The following is a 20,660-nucleotide window of genomic DNA, read 5'->3' on the forward strand; positions in this document are numbered from 1 at the left end:
TTTAAGTATTTTATTTTTGCTATTGTTTCAGGTAATAATTGCCCTTGCAGAGAAAAACCGGTCCCACATTCCTTACCGAAACTCTATGATGACCTCAGTACTAAGAGACAGCCTGGGAGGAAACTGCATGACTACCATGATAGCAATGCTTGCTATGGACAAAAGAAATATAGATGTATGTTATTTCTATCTTGAACAAAAATCTTATCACTTCTCTGTAGATACTGCTCTTTTGATTTTTAGTATAGATAAAAATTCAAGTGTGTAAGCTTTTATTCTTATCCTTTTAAAAGGACATTTTAATTTTGTTTCTAGGAGATAATTTGGAATATAAATAGATAATCAATGAAAATTGCTGTAGGATAGAAACAAATCCTTTAGAAAAATGTACTTTTCTCTAAATTAATCTCAAGTCAAGTAGCAATTGGGACTTGCACCTAGTGATTAACTACTCTTTTTTTCAATTTACGGATTTCCTGGTGAATAAATTTTTGAGTTATAAAAATGCATTTCCACTGAAAACATCGGAAGAACTTCTATTGGACTTCTTTGGAGTCAAGATTATATAGATTATGGTAGACAAATGGAGAGTTCACTAGGGAAAAAAGGGCATTAGGAGGGTAGTTCAGGATTTATACAAATTTTTCAAATATTTTGTGTCCTATCACCTATTTCCTGCACTGGAGTTACGTGTAGTGATGTTTTCTCTTTTTTTACAAATACGTCTTAGTTTTTATGAAAGGGCTGTAGTGAATGGGACTACATCTGTCTGGAGACTGATCAGCAATGATTTTCTTCAAGGTTCAGTTCCAGGGCCAGTTCTGTTCAATACATTCATAATGATCGGGATGCATGAATTGAATGGCCCACTAGCAAGTTTACTGATGATGCCAAACTGGGAGATACTGTTGACTCTCTTGAGGGACAAAAGGCCTGGCAGTTGGATCTAGATATATCGGAGCATTAGACTGTGTTATTGGGATGAAATTTAATGAGTTCTGTGTTTATATTGGAGTAATGTCCAACATAAACATAATTTGGTAGACTAGTGGATGGAAAGTAGCCCTGCAGAAATGGATCCAGGTTGCTGGTCAGAGGAGCAGTGAGCCCTGGCACCCAATAGGATACCACATCCTGGGATGCATCAAACACAGCACAACCAGCAGGTCAAAAGAGGTGATTATCCTGCTGTCTGCCATTCTCATCTTGAGCACTGTGTGCAGGTCTGAGCCCCACAGGTTAAGAAGGATGTGAAGGTCCTTGAGTGCAGCCAGAGAAGGGCAACAAAGCTGGCTAAAGTCTGGAAAAATGTGCTGTGAGGAGCAGCTGAGGAATTTGGGCTTGTCTAGTTTGGAGCAAAGAAAGCTGAGGGTGACCTCATTCCTCTCTGCATCTTCCTGAGGAAGGAAGGTGGAGAGGGGGGTGTTGAGCTCTTCTCCCTGGTATCCAGTGATGGATTGTGTGGGTATGGTTCAAAGATATGCCAGAGGAGGTTCAGAGGACATTAGGAAGCATTTCTGTGAGAGAATTGTTAAACACTGGACCAGGCTGGAGAGGTGGTTGGTGCCCCAAGCCTGCCAGCATTTAAGAGGTGTTTGGATAATGCCCTTAACAATGTGCTTTAACTTGGTCAGGCAGTTGGACAAGCTGATCATTGTAGGTCCCTTCCAACTGAAATAGTCTAGTCTATTTTATTCTAGAACATGTAGCAATGTGAGTACATAGAACACTGCTCAAAGCCATTTATAATCAGTTTATTTCCTGATTTCCTAACATAAAAGCATTCTAATATGAATAAACAAGAAAAGAAACACTATTTAGTCTAAGACTGTTTTCTGAAATACAGTGGAAAATAGTATACTCAAACCGTACTTCATTTAGTTATAGACTTTTCCTTTAGAAAAGTGGACTTTGCTGTTAAATGAAAACGTATTGTTCAGGCTTGCAAACGTAGTTATGCAAACATATTGTCTGGTTACAAAGAAAGCTGGGAAAGTTTGTTAATATTATTTCAAGCTCTGTGAGATCAGAAACCTTTCATATATCAATTCATCAAGTGTATCTCACATTGTGTTCTAGATTTCTATTTTGGAAATATTTAGATCAAGCAATTATCCAGAACAAGCTATTAAAATTTTCACGTTCTTGCTTTAATGTATACTATTTGCATCACAGATCTTATTCTTTGGTCCTCCCAAAAATAAAATGAAAAAAAAAAACCAAAAACCAACCAAACAAAAAACCCAACAAAACAACAAAATTCCTTCTTTGTTCCCCAAAATCTGAAATGTCCAAATAATAAAGGAGGATGATAAGCTAGTATGTTTGAATAACATAAAAAGATAAGTAAGTTGCTAGTCACCAAAAAATGTCAGAATTAGAATAGGTGCAGGAGTCATTATCTATAGCTATGTTAGGGCTGCACGTTGGTTTATTTGTTCCACTGGGTGTACATTTCACTCACAAACAATGCGCAACATAGAACCTCCTGCAGTATGAATTGAAGTTGTATAATAAAAGCCACTTTCTGAAGGACCTAGTGTTGTTTCTTGTAATGAAAATAATGAAGCAGAAAATTCAGAGTAAGAAAGGATACTCATATGAAGAGGACAAATAGATTATTATCCTACAGAACTGGATTACATTCCTACTTCTACCAATGAGTTTACAGAATTTCTTAAGTCACTACATCAAATTTTTTTGGAGTGCTTGGATGAAGATGTCGATTCTGAATTGTAGACACATTATTCAATATAGCTGTAACTGAAGCAGAATGGAAGCTATTTTGAACAACAGATCATAAAATTACAACAATTGAGTATATTTTTTTTATACTTTTGACTTCAGTTTCCATTCTGTTAAGTGTAATCATTCCACACACTTGCAGAAAAGGTTGATTGATTAATCCTTGTAAAGCCCTAAGGTGTTGTGATGATAAACATGATATAAAAATGATTAGGAAATTAGATGTCTGACTTCATTAGCATTTTGATGGCATGGAGTGAACAAATTGTAAGCTAGCATATTGAACGTTGAGAACTGAATTGATTACCTACTCATTATTTTAACATGTGCTGCGCACTAAATGGGGCAAAGAGATCTAGTGGAAATGTATGTATGTGTACTGTACATATAACGGTACTTACTATATGTATAGAACTTAATTAAAATCACATTGGCTGATCATCATTGCAAAGGAGCAGCAGAGGCAGATAAAGAGCCCAACTAATACAGTGTACAACTCTATTAATTGTGAGGCCTTCCTTTCTTTGATTCTCTGTGTATATATTGTGTCTTTAGCAAGAATCATATTTCCTCATGTAACCCTTATTCAGGGTTCCAAACCAAAAGCTCCAAGCACTTAAAGAGACAGAAGTTGTGTAGAAAAAGGTGTATGAACATAACATTTAAACTGGTGTTTTCCTATATTGAAGGACTGAAAACTGCAGAATTACTTCCATTCTGAAAATCAATTCTGTTACAGTAGTGAATTAATTTAGGGGCTAACAAATTTTCTTTTAAATGCAGGCTGCCACATCTCATAAGGGCTTATCATATAGTTCCTCAAGGATCATTTGTATTTCTAAGACTACTGGCTAGTATTCTATGTTTTATTACTTGACTGAACTGGATACAGGTGCTGAGGTTTTTTTCATTAAATATGTATGTCTTATAGCAGGGTCTGGCATTTAAATAACAGCTGATCTGGGATGTGAGAACAATACTTATCAGCATCTTTGATTTCTCCCTGCGTGCTACGTGGGAGTACACAATGGCTGTCACAGAGTTTCCCCAACCACCTCAGTCTTGTATCTTTTTTTTTCCTGCCTCTGAGTCCTGCTGATCCCTGTCTTACTTCATCAGACAGATTTTTAGCTGGTATCACAGTTCCCCTGTATGCCTCCCAGTTTCAAGTCTCCTAGCTTGTTTCTCAGTTGTCCTGGATTTCTGCTATTCTTTCGTCCATCTTTTTCCCAGCTTCTTTTACATAAATTACCTAGTCCCTTTTTCACCAAAAAACCAACCAGCCAAAACCAAAATGACAACAAAACCCCAACTTTTATTAGTTTTCCCTTTTTCTCATAATTCAAAGGTTATTGCCTTCTGTGTAGCATGACTCTGTTATCCTACAGTTCCAGCAGTGGTCTTACCTGAAACACAGTTGGTCAGGGGATAAACTGTATCAGTAAAATATGTTCCATGAATTAACAGTTTTATGTGCTTCTGTCATTAATATGCTAACCTAATTTCCTTTCGGTATTGTTATTTTGGAATGGAAAATGATAGAATATTTCTGTAACACACTCAAAAAATGAAAATGTAGTTTAATGGCTTTGTTAGCAGTCTGGCTACTCACCTGGCACAAAGGTAATCAGAATTCTCTCTTCTCTCTCATTTTTTTAAATTTTTCTTCCAGGAATCTATATCAACCTGCAGATTTGCACAGCGAGTTGCTCTTATTAAGAATGAAGCAGTTCTTAATGAAGAAATTGACCCCAGATTGGTGAGAACTGTCTGGGGACAGAGGGAAGGAGATTGCTAGCTTTAAGTTTTATTAATCAATAGCATTCAAATTGATGCTGGGGATTTTATACTGAAAAGTGCCATTAAATTGTTTTCAGATGCAAGCTCCAACTTTTTTTCTGTAAAATAACTGCCACTTTAACTTTTTTTCTTTTGGACACAATTATAATTAAGTGGATCTTTATCAAATCAAAGACTTTCTCAGCTCTTAAAGCATCTGAGGAGAAATGGTCACTTTCATTATCATTTTAGTGTTGTATTTTAGTGTGATAATTCCTAAATCATAGTCACAGATCATTGGATGGCTCTAAAACTCTAAGAACATACCAAGATTGCTAATCACTTGATGAAGGCACACAGCTGCACTGAAACAATTTGTGTATTAAAAAGCTGAGAAATATACCAAGCCCTTCATTGAAATTGATTCAAGGAACATTTTAGATAGGAACAAAGAACTTTGTGAAGTTACCATTAGGAAAAAAAGAGGGAAACAAGCAAAGGAGACAGAAATAGCTAATTATGTAGCTAATGATTTTATGCATTGTTACTTGATGGTAATTAGCATATATCAGTTATTGTTAATAATTGTGCTTCTATTTTTTCTTGTCTCTTCTTCTTGACTTTCAAAGGGAATAGAAGATCTTTGTCAGGTTTTCAGCTGGTTTACTTTGTCATTTTATTATTTATTTTATTTTTCCTTGCAAGCAATTTCTAATAGCAATGGTATCACAGAGTTAAAAAAAGGCAAAAAAAACCCCAATAAGCATTGCACAGCTTCTTAATTTCTATCTGTTTTCTTTTCTTTTCTACATAGACTTTCTAGTAGCAAATCATGCAAAACATTTCTTCCATGGCCACAGAAAGCTTTGATTGAGATAAAGCGTATGCAGGCTCCTGAACATTTATACATGCTGTGGAGCTATACTCCACAAGTTTGGTATGTCTTGCTCTGCAGGATCATTTAGCAAGTAAAGCAAAAGTGGACACATGAGAGTTGGAAAATCATCCCCTCTTGTGGAAAAAGCAGGGGAACACAAGTACCTTGAATTTATATGGCCCTGTGCTCATTATGGAATTTGTTGCCCATCTTAAGTGGGCAACTCAGGGTGCAACTCTATTATTCAAAGTGCTGGACTTAAGATCTTTTTCATATAATTAAATTTTATTGTAATAAAATAATATTAATTTCATGAAAAATCAAAACACAATTTATTGTCTGTATCTATCATCTGTGAGTCAAATGCATGCTTTATAAAGGGTGTTCACAATACCTCTTGGTGGATCTGACTTAAGTCAGATTGTTGTGTAAGCTTCATTCTTCATAATGGAGAATTCTTGGCTTTTTATCTTAATGAGAAAATGAACCTGTTGTACTTTTAAGTGACTCATTTTTGAACCTCTCTCACTCATGGCTAAAGGACATAACTTAAACTGAAAATCGACGTCTTGAATTAAACCTCATCTCTTCTGGTGTTCATGTAAAAATAGAAATGAAGTTATTTGGCTTCTGTAGATTTTTGTTTGTCTTAAAAATACTTGAAAATGAATCTTCTATCCATATCCTGAAATTGGGATTTCTGTTGTTGTCAGATTGAAGTTAATCACCTAACAAATTTGAACAATGAACAGAGATCTTACTGTGATTCAGCTGTTTTAATTTTCTTAACTCAGCAGCTGTCACAAACTATATCAGAGTGTGGCACCAAAAAGGGGCAATATAAAATTAGGGTAAAATGTTTGGCCTGCAACATTCTCTAAGTGTTCTTGCAACTTCTCTAATTAACAGTCATAATTTTAATAGGCTATTAAATAAAATATTATAGACTTTCATACTTTATTGTAAAAAAAACCCTATACACTGTAAGTTTAGAGTTAAAAGAAGTAATCATATGCATGTTTAAAATAATTGAGTTTTCAAAGTAAAATCTTAGGAAGTTATGATTAAATTTAATCATTAAAAGAAATAGAAATTTTTGAAGGAATTTTAACATCCAGCTGTCGCAATCTCATTACTGGAAAGTGAATGCAATCAAAAGTGATTAATTTTCCTTAAAAACATTCTTCTCTTGGAAAGTTATTTTGCACATGGAATCAGTGTATGCAAATCCACCTAAAAATATCACTGGCCTACTGATACATTTGAGCCATATAGAAGGAAGCTTCATTAAATAATCAACCATTAAGTGTCCAAGAATGCACTTATTCATGTCTTAGACTTAGTTATATGCATGTTGCTCTGCTTTGTAGAATTTGGCTTTGAGAGTTTAATAATTAGTAAAATTTGGTTTTATACAGACATTTATTCCCAAAGTACAGATTCTAACAATGACTTCCTAGAATTTAAAAATCTTGTTAAGTTTTCCATGTAATCTTATCACATTACTATTCCTTAATACCATTGAATTTCATTATGCTGCTTCATGCCATCAGTTTGTTGTTAGCAAGTGATGCATCCTACAAGTATAGCATGCAATAATTCTAATAATTGCAAAATGTCATATGAGAAAGGAAAAAAGGTACGATTAAAGTTATGACATTCTTTGGAAATTTCTGTTTCTATAAGGGAAAGTAAAAAAATCACTTTTGTTGTATAGTTGCCCTTACTCTAACAAATGTGTCAGTTCTTAAATGTGCTTTCATTATTAAGAGGCAAAACTAATGAGTCAGAAAACATCTTTTTTATTCCTATGTCAAATACTATTTCTCTTTTGCAAAATATCTTTTGAGCTCTTTCTGTACAGCCAAGTCTTCTAACACAAGAATTTACTGAATTTGGAAGACTTTTCTTGGGTTTATAAATGGAAAAACAGGGGGAAAAAAGTGCTTGGTGTATTTAAGGTATTTTGACAGTTTTTAGAAAAGACATCTTGTTTAAAAAAAGAGAAAACTAAAGTATATTTACCTAAACTACACCTTCAACTGAAAAAATCATAAACGCTATTAATTTGTTGGTGATGTGTGGTTTATGTCTTGCTGTTTGTAGATGATTATCCAGCTGAAAAAGGAGATCCAGGATTTGAAGGATGAGTTGGCACTGGTGACTGGCAAGCAAAGAAAATCAGAGCTTTCCCAAGAAGAGCTACTTCAGTAATGTCTTACATTGTTTTCATTTTCTTCTTTTATTATTATACTTTTCATCAGTTTCTTTTTTGGCATAAATATTTAAATTCATCTCAGAGTTTTAAACTTCCTTGAGTGAATAATAAAGTGGAGTTAGGTGCCAGTTTAGAATGGCTGATTTCCATGAAAAGCTCTATGAGGCTGCTGGCTGTGTTTTTGCAGCCTCAGCATCGAGGAAGTGAAGTAAAGTAAACGCAAAGGATGGGAATGCCTGTCAAATGCCGGGCAAAAAGAAGTGTTGTATAATAGGGCAGAATGAAAAACAGTCTCTCTCAAAACTGGATATGCAATCTGAGTAGATTCCAAAAATATTCTTGCGCTAAGATGTATCCTGCTGCAGCATTAGTTTGATATAAAGCAAAAGAAATCTCACATTTCGGATCCACAATTAGTGAGTGTCTTGAAAGCCAAATATTCTTTTTTTTTTAACTGAACATGCTGTTGAAATATACTATTAATTCTGGAAAATATTGTAACATTCTGTAGCTTTTGGTAACAGATCAGTACAGCATATAGGAACTTTCTAAATATGGTGTGTTTACTCAGGTCTAAATGTTCACAATAACTGAATTCAATTTCTAGGCTTGAAAAATTGATGCTGTAGTATGGACCTATTTGATTACTGTACCTCAAATCTATAAAGAAAGAAGTAACTGTCTAATTTTGTTTGACTAGTACATTAACAGTAACCAAATTGAAGCTGTGGGAATATTTAGTCTTTAATTTCTCAAGAGACTGCTCCAGAAGACTACCAGTGCTAACAATTTCCCTTGACACACAGGAGTCTGGAGACATGAGGCCAAGCTGCTACCTTGAACCTTGAATTTCTCATGTAGATTGTTGTCATTATTGATCTTTTACATCAGCAGTTATCAGTATATTGTCCTAACCAGAAATGGCCCTGCAGTTCCTATGGAGTTATATATATTTATCATCTGCCCAAACACGAGTGTCAAATGCACAAATAACATTGCAGAGTAGCACGAGACGTGACCAAGACTAGCCATAGAAAGAAAAGTACCTTTCTTTTTCATTATATGCAGAATCAAATGCCCTTATTAGTTTCTCTTTACCCTGGCAGAAGGGTAAAAAAAAACCTTTTTAATCTTTAACAGATGACTGACTTTCAGTGATTTTATTCAGACAAACAAATAATTTATATGTTGGTTTAAATAAGTGCTTTAATAGCACAATTGTAAAAATCTGTCACATTAATTTTCCTCTGTGGTCTTGTTTGCTGCTTACTTTTTGTAGAGAAATTGGGTTTTTGAGAATCGCTTGGGTTTTCTAAGACCACAGTCACAAATCTTATTTCCTAAGATTTTTATCTTTTTGCCATGGAAATGACAGTCTTATAAATAGGAATAGGTTGTTAATAGTAATGGATTAATGGTTGATTAAATTTTTCATTATGATTATGCAAAGGAAAAGTAGGAATGTACCATCTGCATACAATTGCACTATAGCATATCTATGGGAGGCCTGATTTCAGAATTGTGACTAAAAAGTGTTTTAGTTTTATGTTTTTCCTTTTTATCTATGTGGCACAATATATAGTGCATCACACTATCAGAAAAGGTTTCTTCTGGGCTCATAACAAGGAATTTTGCATCCCATTACTCCAGAAAGAAGCAGGGTGGAGACTTTTATGAGTTTCTACCTGTATTAAATCACATAATGAGAAATAACTTTCAAGGACCTCAGCTACATTATGTCAATACAAAATTTTAAGGTTTCTAAATTTATCATTTATTTCTATTTATTTAGGCTCATGTTGCACATGTGTTCATTGTTTCAAAATTAAGTTCTTTCTTGGAACAAATGCTGTGGAATTAAAATATAGAGCAGCAGTTAAGTACTGCTGACTGGGATATAATAATTTTCCTAAGGATCAATACTAAACAAGAAGGGCCTCAAACAATTAATCTCATCAGTCATCAATGCCATATAATAACATTTTTCAGGGATTGTTTTCTTAATATGTTTTTAAGTGAAAAAAAAGAAAATTGGACATATAGAGATTTTTCAAACAGAGAGGCAAAGAGAGTGTTAGAGAATAACTGTCACATACATGAGTCAGACTGGCTTGGTGGTACTTTGGGCTGCAGTTGAATGGAATGCTGAAAGCTAAGTCAATCTTTTCTAGAACAATTCAAGGGAAGGAAAATACCAAATGTCAGTGGTTTTGAGTTTTGCATTTGTCTGTGTTCATGCAAACAGAGTGCTCACAGATAAACAACTGATGCAGCTCAAACACCCAAATGAAAATATAATGAAATGATAGTATAAAAAGCCATTACTTCAATGAAAGTATCTATTTGTGGTTTTGAACATTTATACTTTTTGAACTTGCTTTCATATGGCAATAACATTTGTGACCATGCTGATTTACATGTCTGAGCTTGAGGTCCATAAATGTTCTGAGCATTTATGACAATCAGCAAATAGAATCTAAGTGTTCTGTCTCCAGTTAGAGTCTATCAACACATAACAGCAAATCTCCATGACAGTTCTGTTTATTGGGACTGGCCATCTAGCTTGGACCTACTCATTATCTGGAGAGTTTGTACACATTAAAGAATAAATATACAAGTGAGTAGTCCAAACAGAAGTATGGACCTGGATGATGGCTGATAAAATCATGATTGACTATTACTGGAAAATGTCTATGTTGGGATTTGCATCTGGTTTTGCATCTATAATGAAACCTAAATAATATTATTTATCAGGAGCCATACAGATCCATTTGTTATGACAGGGAGAAGAAGAAAAGAAACATGGTATAGGTGATAATGCAACATACTGTGTTGTGCTTTATTTCAAGTGGCCACCCAAGAATGATTATTAAAGCACTAGTATTGTAGGGGATTATTATATTATTATTGTTTTTATTATTGATGCTTTTCTTAAATGTCAGAGAGGAAAAGCTAATTAAGGTCATTATGGATTTCGAATCCTACTTAGACATTTTTGCTGAGTTAAGATATCTTCTGTTTAAACTTAAATCAGCTATATCTCATTGTGTGTATATATATATATCTGTAAATAATTCAAGTTTATATATTTATTTTCCAATTTTTTAGACTTTGACTGAAGTCCAACTGTGGTTAATTTTATTGCAAATAATTGACTAGTAAGGAGAACTGTTACAGAGGATAGTCTTATAAAAATGTATGTGTTTTAATTCTCTTTTTGATTCATCATATGTATTTTAACAGAGGTCACAGCAAAATTGATCTGCTGAAAGTATTCTGATCCTGTTGGTTTTTTTTTTTTAATTCTTTGATGCTGAGCACAGATGGTCAAAGGTACAAAACATGTCAGTGAGAAAATCCATGCACTGAGTACACATTTATTGTTTTTGTCCCACACAATGCTTTATCTCAGGCACTTATCAGTAGAAGACAGATGCCAAAATGAAACCAAGTCCAGTGGTATGTGTGTAGATCCAATATTTTTTAGTCTAACACAATACTTATGGTATTGCATAGGTTTTTTGCTCTCTACATATGTTGCAGGAACTAGGTGTTAGTGATTGCCCAGGAAATAAGTGTTAATAATATGTGAAAATTATATTTTGCATGTTTCTTGACTTACTAAGTCAAGAAATGCCGAACATTTCTCATAACAATGAGCTTCATTCTACTTGTTTACATTCAGAGCATTCCAAAGGAAATTGATGGGCTACTCAATGCAGTTGGAATTGCTAAATATTTGCAGGTAGCATATGAATAAGCTGATTTTCATTCTTTATTGGTTTTCTTTCCTCAAAAATCAAAATTCTTCAGGGATTTATTTTAATTTCTTTTTCATTTAATGGAAGGAAAAAATCTGTCAAATAGGCTTTCCTCATAATTGCTACAATGTCACGTTACCATTCACTAAGTTTGAAACAAAATGGAAAACAAATGCTCTTGACTTTTCTTGGGAATGGTAAATTATAATATGAAGCACCTTATCAGTTGTGTGACTAAAGCAACAGCTGTCTGGAATTCAGAATTCTGTGTTAAATGGTGAGCACTTGCATTACTGTGTCATATTTTTGATTTTATTAGTTTGTTCTCATAAATGTTAAACATAAATTAATTCTTCTGCTCTCATTTTGTTTCTCTAAAAAGCACAGCTTAAAAATTTCAGCTAGACTACATAAGTGGTTCAGAATGTACTTCATAAAATGGTTCCAAAATCTGAATTGCTTGCTTTGGATCTTGCCTTCTATTTCCTCAGCAGTAAAAGGCTGATCTAAATATTTCTTTGAGCAGAAGAATTAGTTTCATATTTAAAGGGAAAAAATTAGAAAAGGAGCTCTTAGAAGTATTTTTAAAAACTAGAAAATAACATCCTACATCCCAAATACAAGGAAATTATACTCTTTCAGGTTTCAGCATTATGCTTTAGAATAGAATTAAATTACCTTCAAATGTTTGAGGGTTTTTTTGTGAATTATATGCCAAAAGTAAAAGGGAAAATCCTTTTTGTTTGAATAATTTGTGATTTTTTTAAAATAATATAAATGAGCTCACTAGCAATTTTCAGTATGTGTCCAGAAAGTCAGGATTTCAAATCAACGTCCTATGTTCCAGAGAACCCACGCTTTTGCCAGCTGGCAATCTCTGAGAACAGGACCGGAAGTACTGGCTTAGCAGTTTAATTTATTAATAACTTTACCTTATTCCTTTCAGATACATATGTTATTACAGACACTTCTATTTTTTACTTCAACAGTCATATATTGTTCATCTTACTCAAGTCCTGGAGATCTCATTACTTCTGTCCTATGTTTGTTCTGTTTCAACATAGTGACATCTGTATGCTATCATAGTATTAACAATATTGCACTGTTGCACAGTACAGACCTTTAACAGTTACTCAGTTAAGCTGTTGAACAAATGGGTTCTTTTACAAAGCAGAGCAAATGTTCTTATTTGCTGATGTCAGTGTTCAATTTCATTTGCAAGGTGGAAGAAATAAAGGCATATCACCTTGCCTTTTGGCAACACACTTTTGCAGACTATAGATCTGTGTAGAAGTTAGCAGATTGACCGACATGGACTGTGTAGGCAGTATTTGAGAGAAAACAAGCTACCTTAGCTATAAAGTAGTCTTAAGATGTCTCATGTTAACTGCTTGCTTAGGTGCCTGATTTAGAATGCTATTAAATCAGTGTATTTTCTTAGAGAACATATTTTCTCCTACATGTTATGAAATCTGTAGCAACAGCACAGAAAGTTCAGATTCCTAATGCATGCAGCTGAACTATGTGCTTAAATTGTAAATAATTTTCTGTGATCCTGCTTTTTGTTCCAAGGCCCCTGAAAGAAGGGGGAAAAAATCTTATTTAAACTGATCACCTTTTACATTGAAAGTATTCAGAGATAATAAACTGTAAAGTTCTTTTCAAAGGATAGCAAGTTTGTTTTAGCATGGGGGTGGGAGGGAAGTAGGTGATCGACCATGTCCTGCTTTTTAGTGTTCAAAATTATACCAGTTATCCAATGTTATATGATTTCAACAGTAATAGTGAAATAAACGCGTATTAGTGAGGTGTATGGAGAAAACATGACATAGCTTCCACTGATTATTTATAGGTTTGAAAAAATCTTGGAGCCAATTTTCAAATATATATGACCAAATGTGATCATAGAAGCTTTTTGAATCTCACTGAAATTCATTGAATATTTGGTCAGGTGCATTCTTCTGAAGGTACCACTAAATATCTGTTTGCATCTTTTGGAACTTTGAATACTTTTTGATAGTCTTTTCCTTTTGAGCTTATAAGTAATAACCTGTAAGTGGTACTTTACAGAGTTTTTTAAACTACTTCTGTCTTCTATACTGTAGGATTATCTTGATGTTCATCCATATGAGTACTTTTGGCTTTTTTGAATTGCTGTTATGCTTGTCCTGTGTAATTTCATTTTATTTCAAGTTCTTACTTTGTAGATATTTTGATTTTTTTAAATTTTGATAAACTAAAGGTTGGTTTTCTCTTGCTACTTTTAGATATACTCCAGTGATTAGAACATAACTACTGTTATGGCCACAAGTATTAGCTGGCAGTGAGTAGCATTCCTTTCTGTATGTGCTTTTGGATTGTTTTTATAAAGTGCTGTTGAAGAAGGAAATCATCTACTCAGCAAGCTACTTGACATGTTTCTTCTCTGAAAAAAAAATTGCATGTGTAGAATTAAAGGCAGTAGGCACCTTTTTCTCTCATAAACCAGTCTTGGTCTTTTTACTGTCCAGTCCAAATCACCCCTTTTCTTACTGATACAAAGATTTAGAGCTGTGTGCATTTCATCATTGAAATGAATGCTTTTCAACTGTGTAGAAACTCATCTTACATCTGTTTGCCACATGGTAGCCATCTAATTCAGAAGAATCTCCTGTAATATGTCATTGTTAGAGCACTATATAGATATTTTTCAAAACTGTATAAATCTTACTGTCTGTAGAAGCATAAGACACTCAAAGGCTTACTGCTCTTACTGCCCTGGTCTAAGACTGAACCAAATCATTGCAGCCTATACGAGAGCTATGATAATGGAATTATTCTATGAAATATCTACTGAAGGGATTGTACAAAGGCTTATGTAACTGCTTCCACTATTTACCTGAATTCTTATTTCACCTGGGAGTTAGCACACTTTTGTTAAATGAGGGGTTAAGCAGTTATTTCTGGACACAGCATAGAGAATTATCCTCTTGGTCAGTTAAGCTGTCATGTGTACTACCTGTCAGCAATGTATAACAGCTCTTCTCAGGGAAAGCTGAATGTATTCTGTGTACTTTTACCTTCTGTCATTTCATTCACAACAATGCCTGGAAATACCTTTCCTTTTTTCTCCCTATCTTCCATAGCATTATTCCTAGAATCCACTACTTTGAATCTCATGGTCTTCCCATGCTGATGCACACTTGAAGCTAATTTAGCTTCAAGTTAGCTGTTCTTAAATGTATTAGTCATTCTGCTTCCACTATCATGCATTTTTTAGATCAATGGATTCATAAAACTTGTAGAGATGTGGCATTCCTATTTAAACAATATGGACATCATTATTAAACTTAAAAATAATTTTTGGAATGAATGTATTTTAAAACAAATTGATACCAATTATGTTACCAATAGGAAAACTATTGGAAAGTCAAGGTAAACAAATTTGTTTAATTAAAACAAACTCTCTAATTACCACAAGTTCTTCATCAGCAGCCTTGTTAGCAGCCTAGTTTTCATAAACTTAGATTTTTGCTCGTGACAGAGTTCAGAACTGACACACAAAATTAATTGTTATTTAAGTGGACTTAATTTTGATACATAACATACAGTGTCAGTGATCAGGGGTTAAAAGGCAAGTTCTCTCAGGAATGAATCATGGCACATAAAGCAAGGTCAAAACAAGTCCTTCCAAATCTGTGTTTTGAGACTGTGCATCCTGCAAGCTATTGAGCGCTCCAAACTTTAGAAACTTACTCAGTTGGCTGGGAGTGCTTTTCTGATGCATTTCAGCTGTGTAATTTGCACCCTGGTTCATCCAAACAAGTGACTGATTCAGAAGCAGATTTTTAGAAAAAATATAGGTGCATGTTATTTAATGAATTGGTAAAAGCGAAGTAGTATAGTGCTCAGTTAATCATTCTGAAGTGGTGCTATCAGAAAAATTGCATGGAATCTGAAGTAATGTGGGTAGAAAAGTTTTGTGATTTATGTGTAGTCTAATCAGTAAGCATTCTTCATTAAAGAAGAATTTCTGAAGGGTGGAAAGTAACAGAAGAGAAATAAAGTTGATAATGTAGAAGCTGTCTCTGAGCTGCAGTACAGTGTGTGTTTACATTATTTGCAAAAGAAAAGATATAAAGAGGGGAAGGCTCCACGAAGAACTTGGGCCTGATTTACAGTCACTAATGAAAGAGCACTATTAGTTTAACACATTTCCATCCCAACTGTTTACGACTGTTCTACTGTGAGTTTTCTTCCAAGCATCAGCACAAGGACTTGTGCTTGACACAGCTTGTGGTTTCACATTCTGTTATCATGATTCAAGCCTGCCTCGATTAGCGCTTTAATACTTTTCTTTTTGTACAATGTTAATATGTAAAGGGCCACTATCAAAATTAGTTTAAAATTAATTTTGTAAATCACTTAATACTGTTCCCTTGACAGTGACTTAAAAACTTTTGTGCATGTGTGTAATCTTTTGCTCCTGTTTGGGGTTTTGTTGTTTGTTTTTGGTTTTTTTTTCTGATGAGCACTGGGAAAGAAAGACCCATTCTTTGTTTACTGCTGGTTTTCACAGAAAATGGGTTTTTGTTTCATACTTCTCTATTCTTCATCCTTCTGAGAACTTCTGTTGGGAAAACTATTTTTTCTGATACAGCAGGGTTCTGGCAATAGTCTTCAGCATACTCTTGTTCTTATTAATGTAAGTTAGGCCTGCTGTTTTCAGGGCAGAACATTGCAGTAGTAAAAGAACATAAATCTATTAAAAATTACCTTGGATGCTCCATTTACTTTAATAACATCAAACCATATTTACTGCTCTGTAGTTTACCTTACAACATACAAGAGAAAAGAGAAAAAGGGAATCGCTTTGCATGCCCATGAGTAATGAGACATCTTCATATGATACTTATTTTCCTGTCATGTAAAATTAACAGTGATCGTCCACATTCCAGTTTTGATTAGCACAAATTCTGCATGAAAACATTTTTGAGAGCCTTACTAAGCTAAAACTAATGAAGAGTGCAGCATCTGGCTTGCTAATGTTATTAACTACAACAAATGAAAGATTATTAGTTTAATGTTTGTTTATACCCAAAAATAGAGTTTTTACAATTTCCAAAATATACTTTTAGGTTTGGGGATTTTTTTTTTATACTAGTTTAATACTTTCAATGTAAGTATCTTGTGGCTAGGTACTTCTGTTTCAGATAAATGGAGCCTTTTCTGATACAACTCACCAGCATAACAAAATTCCTTCAAATCAGACCAGAAACCTATACAGGCGTAATATATCATGTTTTAGGCCAGATGTCACATCTCTACAGATAGTCAGTCTTTCTCTTACATGCTGCCATCATCTTTCCAGCTCTCATATTTCAGGATGCATTGCAGTTCATTCTCAAGACAAAGGGAAGAGGGTTTCTAAGCCCAAATTAGACTTTTAAACCGCTTACTAAGATATATTTCTGGGAAACTGCAAGTGCAAATTCAAACTCCACCAACTGGGTTCAGATTTAGGGCTTCCTGGTTCCTGACAAATACTCTTTGCTATTTTAATAGGCAAATGGCAGGCAACAATGACAGGCATATGCCCTGTAAAGCATAATTTTATAATTTTAAATGTTTATTTAGGTTATCATCCTCAGAAGATGAACTTAAGTTCTGAGCCAGAGCTAGGGAATCTAAGGTAGCTGCATCAAGTGCCCAAGAAGGGCAAGAGTTCATCTCTGTGCCTAGTGTTTCTTTTGGACTAGTTTTGTTCAGCTCCCCACTATATATGCAAGCCTTGTAAACGTCACTATGCCCAAAATATTTTAAAGTCTAGTCTTCTGAGAGAGCAGATTTTAAGTCTTTTCAATTATGATATAGCAGAAGAGCAAAAGGCTACAAAATAAATGAGAAAAAGAAAAGATTACTTCTAAGATGCTTTTAGTTCTAGAACTGTTCCTTAGCATGTACCAGTATGTTCAGATATGCAGTTGTAGAATCTTCAGTATCAAATCCAGGTTTCATTAATCAGAACAAAAGTACATTTCAAATGCATGGACCTTGAAGAAAAATAGCATATTAATATTAGGCAGCTTGGTACATTTGGCATGCCACTTTGCAGAGTTGTCTCCTTGTTTGTGAAATTTCTTTTTTTCTCTTAAAAAATGTAATTTCCAGGTTGGATGAGTTAATTGAAACATTTGTCAAAGATAATGATCCTGATAGCTCTCTAGAGGTTGGTGCCGACATGCGGAAGATCAAGTATTGCTTCGTTCACATGAAGGTATTTTTTTTAAATGGGGATCAAAGTGCGGCTGGTACTCTGAAAATAACTTGGAGATATTCATGGTTAAAAAGTGTTAAAAGAAATTCAATGTAGTTGAGAGGTACTGGGAAAGGGTAAAACAATTGAATTTTATGTAGTGTGGAAGACTCATAGAAAACTTAAATTTAGCTGGGAAAATTCAGCAGTGTTTTGTGGAAACATCAGCAAGGATCCCAGTATGCAGTAAATTGTAAGAGACTGGAAGTTACTGGAATCAAGACAAGTCATTTTTATATGGATAGATGTTCTCATCTGTATTTCCAGCATTACTGACGCTTTATTTTGGACAAACTATATTGACAGAGGTAAAAATGTAGGTTAAAAACCTTATATCCCTTTACCTATTACACTAATTCTTCTGATGGAGTTGCAAGACCTTCTGAATCATTGAGAAAACAAGATACACTTGATAATTGTGAAATTTTAGAAGATAATACTTTTCTGTATTTTGGGATATTGTCTTTTCAACATAATAGTGTATACATTCCTGATTTTAATTTATTATTTTTAAATAATTAGTTTTTAATTATATTTTTTAATACTGTGATACTAGAGAACACTGGAGTTTGTGTAGAAAGAGTAAAGTAAATTGAACCCTTGCTAATGGAGATTAAAAAATACAATTTGTTTCATACTTGATTCAATGGATATTATTTGACAGTCAACTGTGGCATGATTTTTTTCTGTCAAGACTATAGAAAGGTTTTACCTTTCTTTCTATAGCTAGACTCCCTCAGAATAGAATACACAGAGCTAGAGGAAAAGTTGAAAGGATGTGCTTATTTTTGTTTCTCTTTATAGCAAATTATAAATCATCCAATGACTTCAGGTAAAAAACTGCTCTCAGAAGACATCTCTGAAGAAAAAAACAGTAATGAAGAACTGGAAAAATTGAAAGGACTTTTGCAGCAAAGAGACAATGAAATCAGTATCCTTTGTGGGGAAAAAAGTACTATTTGGGTTTGAGATGATCTTACAACCATTTTTCTTTGTGTGAGAGAGGCTGTACTGTGTTAAAGGAAATAGTCAATTCCCAGCTTTTATGTGACAGGACTTCTGCTTTGCACCTGCTTCTCTTTCCATTTTTACCAAAACCAAAATCCTGGATCCAAGCACCTCATCGCTTTAGAATGGTCCAACCAATAACCAAATATTGTGGATCAGGCCACACCTAAAACATTCTCCTCAAGCAAATTAAACTGCTTTTTAGAGGGGGAAACTGATGCTATATATATAAAGACCAATCTATTACCTTACAAAGAATAGAATTTCCTGTGTGTCTTATTTTTAGCCAAATGAGGTGTTGCAACAATACTGGCCAATTTGCCCTTAGAACAAATATAAAACTTGTACTTTTTACATTTAAATTTAAATCTTTTTGCACATAAAAGTGCTAAACTGTTCAGACGTGCTTTGTCCATTTCACTGCCTCACAGGAAACATGAGTAGCTGCACTGCAGCATGACAGGTGGGAGGTATTTTTTGCAGTTTGGCAGACCTGTGAGCTAACCACAGATACTACAGCCCCAGCTTTGTGGCTACTCAGTGGGGAAAGTTTGTAATACAGCAGAGAAATTAAAATATGGGGTTGTTGAATGTAAAGGTAACAGGGGTTTTCTCACAGTTATTAGTAGAGAACTGTTGCATTCTTTGTGCTCAACAATTCCAGCTCAGTTTTATATGTCAAATGAGAATAGCATTTTTCATTGGGGTGTAGCGTGTTACCTGTCTGAACTGAGGTGGCAAGAAAGCTTCCCCATTTCTGCTCTTTCACAGATGATAAGATTCTGTTTTTCCAAGGTGCAGTTTCAAATAAATTTAGCTAATACACTAACTCGTTTCTTTTGAAAGAATTTGCTTTCAAAAACTTCTTCAGTTTTTTTAATGTAAATTTTAATATCTGAATTCCCAGAAATATTTCCTCCTGAAATGAATTACTTCATTAACATGAGAAAAAAAGCAAAAGATCTCTATCAAACACACTTCTGCTCAACAGAATTATACAGCTTTGCTCACAGAAGTAAAAAGAGGAAACTTGTGCAAATCCATGTAAGAGTTAAATAGAGAGAATATAGGAAGACTTTGAAGACAAGACTGATTTAGGGAGTCTGCAGTGGCTAAGTGACAGTGCATCATCACTAGAACATTAATAACATGTCTAATGTGATGGAGTGGTGGGAAGTATGGAAGCTGTTGAATAAACTATGAGTTCCCTCTTGCCTACAGTAGCTAGAAGCTATCATAAAAACTGAATTGAAAAGTGTTTTATTATTATTACTTAGTCTCATTAATAATATTCCCCAAAGACTACTTAGAATTTCTGCTGTTCATTAAGAAGATTAATTAGGATTAAGAAGAGTAGCATATAAAAAAAAAACAGATCACAGGGACTTCAGTGTTGCTAATTGAATGTATGCAGGATTTCCATTATATGTCCTCTATGAGCTGTTAGGCAAAATGTATTTATATCTAATATACTTCCAGTAAATTCACAGTGCTATTGCAAGAAATTTCCTAAAGACTTTTTCTAAATTTTAGTGAACCTTTTGTGAATTAAGAGTTTTTTTCTTTTGTTATTCTGTAATAAAAAAGTTTTTTTATTAAAGAATTTAAAAAATAAAAAGGATCTACCACAATGGCAATAAGATCCTGTTTGTATTTAAATGCTTTTATCAGGAGTTGATTGAATGGGATCAGCCATTGTGGTCGATGTGTGACTTTGTTATTGTTTTAGTAGGAACTAATCTGCTGTTTGGAAAAACTGAGGTGGATGAAAATAATTGCAAAGAATATGTCCAACTTTGTTTTCACATTCACACATATGCTTCCATAATGTGAATTTCTTCACTTTGGAAAAAAATAAAAGGCTTATGGACAAACGATGATAGTCCCTTTAAAAAAAAAAAAAAGACAAAAAAGAAAAAAGTTTTTCCTTAATATATTTTGCAGATATTCTGGTAACTATGCTGAAAAAAGAAAAAA

General features: G+C 34.0%; 1 protein-coding gene across 1 annotated transcript in view; it reads left to right on the forward strand.

Moving 5' to 3' along the window:
- The window catches only part of KIF6 (kinesin family member 6), a 150,188-nt gene that overhangs the window by 40,286 nt on the left and 89,242 nt on the right, over positions 1-20,660 (forward strand). Inside the window, 7 exon segments of the mRNA XM_031060423.1 lie at positions 32-175; positions 4,418-4,504; positions 7,508-7,611; positions 17,531-17,636; positions 18,480-18,606; positions 20,628-20,652; positions 20,654-20,660. The exon segment at positions 20,654-20,660 is cut by the window's right edge and continues 178 nt beyond it. Coding sequence (XP_030916283.1) covers positions 32-175; positions 4,418-4,504; positions 7,508-7,611; positions 17,531-17,636; positions 18,480-18,606; positions 20,628-20,652; positions 20,654-20,660 — 600 coding nt within the window.

The sequence above is a fragment of the Geospiza fortis genome, unplaced genomic scaffold (genome assembly GCF_000277835.1).
Source record: "Geospiza fortis unplaced genomic scaffold, GeoFor_1.0 scaffold41, whole genome shotgun sequence".
NCBI classification, from domain to species: domain Eukaryota; kingdom Metazoa; phylum Chordata; class Aves; order Passeriformes; family Thraupidae; genus Geospiza; species Geospiza fortis.